The 9756-nt window shown below is 51.8% G+C and overlaps 1 protein-coding gene across 1 annotated transcript in view; it reads right to left on the bottom strand.

Moving 5' to 3' along the window:
* Positions 1–9756, bottom strand: part of FAM129C (family with sequence similarity 129, member C) — a 41766-nt gene that overhangs the window by 5056 nt on the left and 26954 nt on the right. The window contains 5 exon segments of the mRNA XM_011991176.1: positions 2157–2240; positions 5204–5315; positions 7352–7459; positions 7558–7674; positions 8703–8861. Coding sequence (XP_011846566.1) covers positions 2157–2240; positions 5204–5315; positions 7352–7459; positions 7558–7674; positions 8703–8861 — 580 coding nt within the window.

Here is a 9756-nt window from a genome sequence, read left to right as displayed (position 1 = left end):
TGTAATCCCAGCCCTTTGGGAAGCCGAGGCAGGCAGATCACCTGAGGTCAGGAGTTTGAAACCAGCCTGGCCAACATGGTGAAACTACTAAAAATACAAAAAATTAGCCAGGAGTGGTGGTGGACGCCTGTAATCCCAGCTACTGGGGAGGCTGAGGCAAGAGAATCGCTTGAACCCACGAGGTGAAGGTTACAGTGAGCCAAGATGCTGCCACTGCACTCCAGCCTGGCGACAGAGCGAGACTCTGTCTCAAAAAAGAAAAAGAAAAAAAGAAAGAAAAACAAATGTACAAGCAGTCAAAAGATGAAAGGGTGAAGGATAGGAAGGAAGGTTATCGGAAAAGGAGCTAAAAGCAGCTCCTAAACCTCCCGGACAAAGGTGAGGGGCACCAGGTGAGGCTACCCTGGTAGACAGCCCTCTGTTGAAGTGACAAACACATATACTTTAAATTCTGAGGTTTCCTATTGCGGGATTTGCCCACAGGAACCTGCACTTGCAAAAACAAAACAAAACAAAACAAAACAAAAACAAGTATGTACAAGATTATCCCCTGCGGCACTGGCTGTTAGTATGGAAGACTAGAAACCAAATGCCCGTTGGTTCTGGTTAGATTCAGGAACCCATCTACAATCCCTCACATCCAATTGCAAATCCTTAAATATTCTGACACTCAGAAGTTTGTATTTGTTTGTTTTTTTGAGACAGGGTCTCTCTCTGTGGCCCAGGCTAGAGGGCAGTGGTGCCGCAATAGCTCAATGCCACCTCCATCTCCAGGGCTCAAGCAATCCTCCCACCTTGGCCTCCCGAGTAGCTGGAACTACAGATGCATTCCACCACACCCAACTAATTTTTAAAATATTTGTAGAGATGGGGTCTTGCTATGTTGTCCAGGCTGGTCTCAAACTCCTAGGCTCAAGCAATCCACCTATCTTGGCCTCCCAGAGTGCTGGGATTACGGGTATGAGCCACTGTGCCTGGCCTTAGAAGTCTTTCTAGGACTGGGCTGGGCACGGTGGCTCACGCCTGTAATCCCAGCACTTTGGGAGGCCGAGGTGGGTGGATCACTTCAGGTCAGGAGTTCAAGCCCAGCCTGGCTAACATGGTGAAACCCCATCTCTACTAAAAATACAAAAATTACCCAGGCGTGGTGGCAAGTGCCTGTAATCCTAGCTACTCTGTAGGCTGAGGTGGGAGAATCACTGGAACCCCCGAGGGGGAGGCTGCAGTGAGCTGAGATTGTGCCACTGCACTTCACCCTGGGAAACAGAGTGAGACTCTGTCTCACAAAAAAAAAAAAAAAAAAAAAAAAAAAGAAGAAGTATTTCTAGGACTGTTTAACTATTTATCCAAGTTAGTGTAAATATCAATGAGTTTCTCTGTCCTAGATCAGCTAGGAAGTGTATTAGTTAGCTATTGCTACATAAAAAAATTGTCCCCCAAATTATGCCCATCTTGCAAGCTCTTGCTGGTGGTAAACCTAAGGCTCCCATCACTACAATCTCCCTTTCCAAGTTGGCAACAGGAAGTAGCCATTGGGAGATGCCCCCTAAATCCTGGGATTAGATGGGATACAAAAGCTGGGTGTGGTGGCTCACATCTGTAATCCCAGCACTTTGGGAGGCTGAGGCAGTCAGATCACCTGAGGTCAGGAGTTTGAGACCAGCCTGGCCAAAATGGTGAAACCCCGTCTCTACTAAAAATACAAAAATTAGCCAGGCATGGTGGCATGTGCCTGTAGTCCCAGCTACTCGGGAGGCTGAGGCAGGAGATTCACTTGAACCTGGGAGGAGGAGGTTGCAGTGAGCTGAGATTATGCATTCCTGCCTGAGCTAGACTCTGTCCCCCGCCCCCCAAAAAAAAAGAGAGAGAGAGAGAGATGGGATACAAATTCACCACAATCTCAGCTCCCAAGAGCTGAGCTCACATGCATGTCACAGCCTGGGTTTAGAGGGTTCCTCTGTAGCTCAGACACACTCCACAACTTCCCACTGCATTTGTTCACGAGCTTGGCCAGCCTGGCTGGTTAAGGAGATGAGGTATATTCTGTTCCATCCATGAACCCACATGCACGACAATCCCATACACCCGATGTGGGCCCCCACCTCCCCACCCCCAGCCATCACTGGCATGTTTCAGAAGCCTGTGGAGTTCCCCACCTGCTCCTTCCTCTTCCCATGGGACCTCCAAGCAGCCGTCCAGAGTGCAGGATACATCATTGGCACCAAGGGTCTTTTTCAGTTCTGAAATGAGATGAACTCTTGGACACACCTGGGGAATCCCAGGCATCAAGGGGATTCCGTGCATTTTCCCAGAGAGACTATGAATGTCTCAAGCAGAAATCCTAAACAGGTGGCTCACATAGACCCTCTCTTCAAGCCTGCACCCATGGCAGACATTGCTAACCGATCCCTGCACCCTTCACCAAGCCTGGACACTACCAGTCCCACCTCCCAACATGCTGCTCTAGGCAGACATCACATATCAGTATCAGGATGGACCCACTTAAGGACACATAAAATCTCTAGGAAGAGAAACTCATTGAGGTCACCTGTTTCTGGATTTAATTCTGCAGTCAGAAAATAGGTTTCTTTTTCCTATTTAAAACTTCTACTATTTTAAGGAAGCTCTGTTTTTCTTGTTTGGATGCTCATAGACACATCCTCTCCCTCATTCCCTGGCTCCCAAGAACCCACCATCTATAGGGGTGTCTCCCAACTCTCTGACCTCATCTTTTTTTTTTTTTTTCGAGATGGAGTCTCGCTATGTCGTGCAGGTTGGAGTGCAGTGGCGCAATCTCAGCTCACTGCAAGCTCCGCCTCCTGGGTTCATGCCATTCTCCTGCCTCAGCCTGCCGAGTAGCTGGGACTACAGGTGCCCTCCACCACGCCCAGCTAATTTTTTGTATTTTTAGTAGAGACGGAGTTTCACTGTGTTAGCCAGGATGGTCTTGATCTCCTAACCTCATAATCCGCCCACCTTGGCCTCCCAAAGTGCTGGGATTACAGGCATGAGCCACCGCGCCTGGCTGATCTCACCTATTTAAATTTTTTTTTTTTCTTTTTTTTTTTGAGACAGAGTCTAGCTCTGTTGCCCAGGCTGGAGTGCAGTGGTGCGATCTTGGCTCACTGCAACCTCTGCCTCCCAGGTTCATGCAATTCTCCTGCCTCAGCCTCCCGAGTAGCTGGGACTACAGGCATGCGCCACCACACCCAGCTAATTTTTGTATTTATAGTAGAGACGGGGTCTCACCATGTTGGCCAAGCTGGTCTCAAACTCCTGACCTCCAGTGATCCACCTGCCTCGATCTCCCAAAGTGCTGGGATTACGGGCGTAAGCCACCGTGCCCAGCTGCTGACCTCACCTTCTATGTCTGTTCTTCCTCTTTCCTTCAAATGAGGGCTCTTTGAGATTCCCTTCTGTTCTCCACACACCTTCCCTGGCTTGTGGCCCCCTCACCTTCACTTAGTGACACCTGAAGCCCAACACCTCTGACACCTCCAGCTCCCACCTCTACCTCCCTCCTAGTCTCTGTCCCTTTGGCTGCTGCCCCTGCTTTGGCCTGTCGTTTGTTCCAAGAACCAGGGCCTCAGCCTCCTCCCTCACTTCCAGTCTGGCTTCTGTTGACCTCTGCTCACACACCCTCCATGGCTCCCGATTGCCTGCACAATAAATCTAAATTCCTCTGCCTGTCATTCAAGGCCCTGCACGTCTTCCAGCAGCCTCCAGCCTCCCACTCCGTGCCCTTGTGCTGGCTGCATGGATGCTGACATTCCCTGAATCCCCACTGCATCCCGTTCACCCCCCAATCAGTGCACACATCTCAGTGATCATGGGCATTAAGTAATTCATGAATGAACTCAGGAAGCAGGAGGGAGAAAGATGTTTCTGGAGCTCCTTCCCAGCTCAGGAGCTCCTAAGAGGCCGCCAACTCCAACTCTGTAAACCTCTAGAGCCTCAATGCCAGCCCAGAGAAAAACAGGGAGTGGTTGTTAAATGAATAAATTTAAATGTCTATCCGTAGTTTGTTGGTTTTAAGATGGAGTCTCTCACGCTGGTAATCTCAGCACTTTGAGAGGCTGAGGCAGGCAGATCATGAGGTCAGGAGTTCGAGACCAGCCCAGCCAACATAGTGAAACCCCGTCTCTGCTAAAAATACAAAAATTAGCCAGGTGTGGTGGCATGCACCTGTAGTCCCAGCTACTCGGAGGCTGAGGCAGGAGAATGGCTTGAACCCAGGAGGTAGAGGTTGCAGTGAACCGAGACCACACCACTGCACTCCTGCTTGGGTGACAGAGTGAGACTCCGTCTCAAAAATAAAATAAAAAATAAAAGATGGAGTCTCGGCCAAGCGTGGTGGCTCACGCTTGTAATCCCAGCACTTTGGGAGGCCGAGGGGGGAGGATCCCAAGGTCAGGAGTTTGAGACCAGCCTGATCAACATGGTGAAATCCCATCTCTACTAAAAATACAAAAATTAGCTGGGCGTGGTGGCATATGCCTGTAGTCCCCGCTACTCAGGAGGCTGAGGCAGGAGAATCACTTGAACTCAGAACTCAGGCACCAGAGGTTGCAGTGAGCCAAGATCATTCCACTGCACTCCAGCCTGGGCAACAGAGCGAGACTCTGTCTCAAAAAAAAAAAAAAAAAAAAAGACATAGTCTCGCTGTGTCGCCAGGCTGCAGTGCAGTGGCGGAATCTTGGCTCATTGCAACCTCCACCTCCTGGGTTCAAGCGATTCTCTTGCCTTAGCCTCCCGAGCAACTGGGACTACAAGTGTGTGCCATCATGCCCGCCTATTTTTTTATATTTTTAGTAGAGACAGGGTTTCACCATATTGAGCAGGCTGGTCTCAAACTCCTGACCTCAAGTGATCTGCCTACCTCAGCCTCCCAAAGTGCTGGGATTACAGGTGTGAGCCACCACACGCAGCCTGTATTGGTAGTTTTTGAACTCTGCCTCCTTCTTCTCATCCTGAGAACTCCTATACATCCCTCACTGCCCCAATCCAATGACCCTTCCTTCAGAGAGTATCCATCCCTGCCCTTCTGAGCTCCTCTACCCTGGACCCCCTCTGGCCAAGTCCTGACTTAAGGTCAAATGGCAAGTAGTCACAGGAAGTGAGAGTCGATGGGGCCCTGGTGGGGCTCAGTACATACAGCCAGGGGACGCCAGACTCCTCTGAGCCATGGCAGGGCAGGACTCACCTCGGTCAATCCTCTGCAGCAAGCACCCCCGGATGACGTCCTCATAGATGCCCTCAGTGGTCAGAGCCTGGCTGCCCATGGCAAGGACATCCCCCTCGAACTCAGGAAGCTCCTGGAACCATGTTGGGTTAGGAGCTCGGCTGGAGAGGAGGGCCCCTCTAGAGGCCTACAACACAGGCTTCTGCCCTAGCCCTGGGCCTGATTAGCTGTGGGGCTGGGGGCAGGGGTTGGGCCTCAGTTTCCTTATCTTTATTTTTTAATTCTTTTTTAATTTTAAAAATAAACAGGCCGGGCACGGTGGCTCACACCTGTAATCCCAGCACTTTGGTTGGCTGAGACGGGCATATCACGAGGTCAGGAGTTCAAGACCAGCCTGACCAACATGGTGAAACCCCGTCTGTACCAAAAACACAAAAATTAACTAGGCGTGGTGGCGGGTACCTGTAATCTCAGCTACTTGGGAGGCTGAGACCGGAGAATCGCTTGAACCTGGGAGGCGGAGGTTGCAGTGAGCCAAGATCACACCACTGCACACCAGCCTGGATGACAGAGCAAGACTCTGTCGAAATGAAATGAAATGAAATGATTAGTCTCGCTCTGTCACCCAGGCTGGAGTGCAGTGGCGCAGTCACAGCTCACTGCAGCCTCGACCTCCCAGGCTCAAGCGATTCTCCCACCTCAGCCTCCCAAGTAGCTGGGACTACAGGTGTGCACCACCACACCTGGCGAATTCTTGTATTTTTTGTAGAGATGGGGTCTCACTATCCCAAAGTGCTGGTATTACAGGCATGTGCCACCACGCCTGGCCTCAGTTTCCTTATCGTTGAAATGGACTCAGTGGCCCATATTCTCTAGCATTGTGGAAAGGATTCATGGGATTAATTAGGCGCAGCAAATCACACCTCACAGGGAATAGTACGAGTGTCTCAACTGGGACTTCCCCAACTCCCAGCCACTTCCTCTAGAGGATTCTGTTTGTACCCATGTCAGACACCCACCTGGTGCCCATGAGCCCTGTGTGCCCAGGTACCTAGGACTCCCCCTGACCTCCTTCCCACTCTCCCACTCACTGAGCTTCAGCCACACCCACCTTGTCACTGTTCCTCCAATACACCAGGCACGGTCAGGCCTCAGGGCCTTTGCACATGCTATGCCCTCTGCCTGGAATGCCCTTCCCGGGACATGGCCTGTGCCTTCATTTCACAGGGAGATCCTTCCTAACCCTCTGGTAACTCCCTACCCAACCCTTATCCACACTCTCCATCTGCCTCCTCCCTCCACTGATGCCCATGTCACCTGGTGATATGTGATGTATGGGAACCATCCCAGCTCTTCCGTGGCAGACACAGGGTAATGAGCCCCGTCATAGATGAAGCAGAGGGCATCGTGGCAGCCCAGAAAAGCCACCTGACCCAGCTCCAGGGCTCAAGGTGTGGAAGTCCCGTTTTTTGAGACAGGCCCTTGCTCTGTTGCCCAGGCTGGAGTACAGTGGTGCGATCCTAGCTCACTGCAGCCTCAACTTCCTAGGCTCAATTGATCCTCCCACCTCTTGGCCTCCGGAGTAATTGGGACCACAGGCACACGCCACCATGCCTGGCTAACTTCTGTATTTTTATAGAGATGGAGTTTCACTGTGTTGTCCAGACTGCTCTCCTGGCCTCAAGCAATCCCCCCACTTTGGCCTTCCAGAGTGCTGGGATTAAGGCGTGAGCCATGGCACCTGGTCAAATGGTCTCTAATGATCAAAGAGCATTCTTTTTTTCTTTTTTCTTTTTTCTTTTTTTTTTTTTTGACACAGAGTTTCACTCTGTCACCCAGGTTGGAGTGCAATGGCACGATCTTGGCGCATTGCAACCTCCCTGTCCCGGGTTCAAGTAATTTTCCTGCCTCAGCCTACTGAGTAGCTGGAATTACAGGCGCCCGCCATCACACCCGGCTAATTTTTCGTACTTTTAGTAGAGACGGGGTTTCACTATGTTGGCCAGGCTAGTCTCGAACTCCTGACCTTGTGATCCGCCCTCGGCCTCCCAAAGTGCTGGGATTACAGGCGTGAGCCACCGTGCCCGGCCTCAAAGAGAATTCTTGCCCACTTTACGTGGATGAATGGTGATGCTGTCAGACCTGCCTGCACACTTCCCATTAACTCACCTTTTTGCAGCTTGGCTCGAGTTGGCTCAGCACAAAAGGTAAAAAGATGCAGAGACCCCAGCCTCGGATGAACCTCCTCTGCGCCAGCCCGCTGTCCGATTCGAATTTCTGCACAACATACCCAGCGGCGCCTCTGTTCAGTGTTCAACCATCTGAGCACCCAGGCCCACTGCCACCCCGTGCCACCCCGTACCCACAGATCACACCTTCAGCACGCGCCCCCTGACTCTCTCCAGCCTCTGGGCAGCCTGGTCACAGTTGAGGGCCATGGTCAGACACTGGTCAGCCAGCTGCAGGAAGGTGGCCACAGCGTCAGCTATGAGCTGTAGGAGGAGATGCCGTGATGACCCCAGAATCTGTGCTCCAGCCTCCTGGGCCCCACTCCAGCCCAGCTGACCCCTTCTCAGCATCCAGCCTGCCCCAATCAGCCACCTCTGCCCAACCTCCTCCTCCTTGTCCCAGGAAACACCTTTCCCTCCTCTCAGGACCTGGGGATTGTCTAGTCTGTGGGGGACTATGTGCAAACTGGCAAAAAGCCCCCTCCCTCTGGGGGATGGTGCCAGGGTGCCTAGAATGGAGACCAGAGAGCCAGCCAGAGTTCAGCCTCCTCTGTTGAGCACTTTTGTGCAGTGCACAAACTGAACAACTGTGCCAGGTGGTACTAGATCATCTCACTCTCTGTCTTCTTCTGTCACCATGTCCAATAGCAGGTCCCACCTCAGACTTCAAAATACTTCTTGCTTCTCCCCACTGACATCCCCTATCCTGGTGCAGGCCTCCCCCCGCCTCCTCTATTCCTGCCCCCAACAGCCTGTGCTCCCTATGGCAAGCAGAGCTTCCTAAACCTTAAATCCAGCCATGCCCTCCCCCTGCTCATATACCTGCTCTGGCAATGGCTCCCCATTGCCGTCAGGAAAGAGCTCACCCCTTAGCCCCACACTCAAGGCACTGTGCCATCTTGCCCATCCATCTCATCGGCCTGTCTTCCCCATTTCTGAAAAATTGCTCCACGTTCCCCAAATGCAGACAAGCGCTCTCAACACTATTCACTTGGGACTGGTGGCAGCCCCATTCCTCCCACTGCTGTCCCATGTTGGAAGTCCCCTCCTCCTGAAAGTCCTGTCAACCCCAGACATGGATCAGGAACATCCTTGGCTCTCTCTGTACATCCCGCCCCAGCTCTGTCCACCACATGTGGCTGCTGCCTGGTCACGGGCTCATGTCCCCATGAGACTGGCAGCCCCACCGAGTTGTCTCAATCACTGTGGTCTCTCTAGGACACATTTAGCGGGGGTTCAGTGGAGGCTGTCTTCACAGCCTGGCCTCCTCCCAGCCTCCTGTTCACCCTCACCTGCTGTGCAAGATCTTGGGCCCCAAACACGAGGCTCTGCATCCCCAGAAAGCCAAACGGTGCTGCCAGCTGCCCCAAGCGCCCATGGCTCCGTTCGGCCTCACGGTAGCATGTCTGCATCAGTGCCAAGTCCCATGGCATCTCTCCAAATGAGTAAACCTGTGCTCCCGGAAGCAGTTTTGGGAGGAAAATGCCGTCAGCTGATTGCAAAGGGCCAAGGACCCCATAGCCGATTCACCAAAGGAGAAATACAAATGAAAACACATTCCACCTCAGTTGTCACCAAAGAAACTCATAATAAAGTAGTGGTGGGCCAGGCGTGGTGGCTCATACCTGTAATCCCATCACTTTGGGAGGCGAGGCAGGTAGATCACTTGAGGTCAGGAGTTCGATACCAGCCTGGCCAACATGGTGAAACCCCGTCTCTACTAAAAATACAAAAATTAGCCAGGTGTGGTGGTGTACACCTGTACTCCCAGCTACTCAGGAGGCTGAGGCATGAGAATCGCTTGAACCCGGGAGGTTGCAGTGAGCCAAGATCACACCACTGCACTTCAGCCTGGGCGACAGAATAAGACTCTGTCTCTAAAATAAAATAAAATAAAATAAAGTAAAATAAGTTGCAGTAAGGCATGGTGTCATGGACATAAAATGATAAAACCTAAAAAAACTATAACAAGCGATGCTGGCACAATTGAGAGGAAATGAGCACATTTCCTGGCTCTGGATCTATGAATACCACCTCATGTTCTCTCTGTGCTGGGCCCTGGGGCTGCAGATATGGAATACTCTAACCCAGTCTCTGCTTACAAATTAGGGGAGACAGAGTATAGAAATCACCCACAGTGGCTGGGTGTGGTGGTTCAAGCCTGCAATCCCTGCATTTTGGGAGGCCGAGACAGGTGGATCACGAGGTCAGGAGATCGAGACCATCCTGGCTAACATGGTGAAACCCCGTCTCTACTAAAAAATACAAAAAAAAAAAATAGCCGGGCGAGGTGGCGGGCGCCTGTAGTCCCAGCTACTCGGGAGGCTGAGGCAGGAGAATGGCGTA

This window comes from Mandrillus leucophaeus, unplaced genomic scaffold (assembly GCF_000951045.1).
Source record: "Mandrillus leucophaeus isolate KB7577 unplaced genomic scaffold, Mleu.le_1.0 Scaffold11, whole genome shotgun sequence".
Taxonomy (NCBI): domain Eukaryota; kingdom Metazoa; phylum Chordata; class Mammalia; order Primates; family Cercopithecidae; genus Mandrillus; species Mandrillus leucophaeus.
The sequence above is the reverse complement of the archived record's forward strand: the minus strand, read 5'-3'. Positions and strand labels throughout refer to the sequence as shown.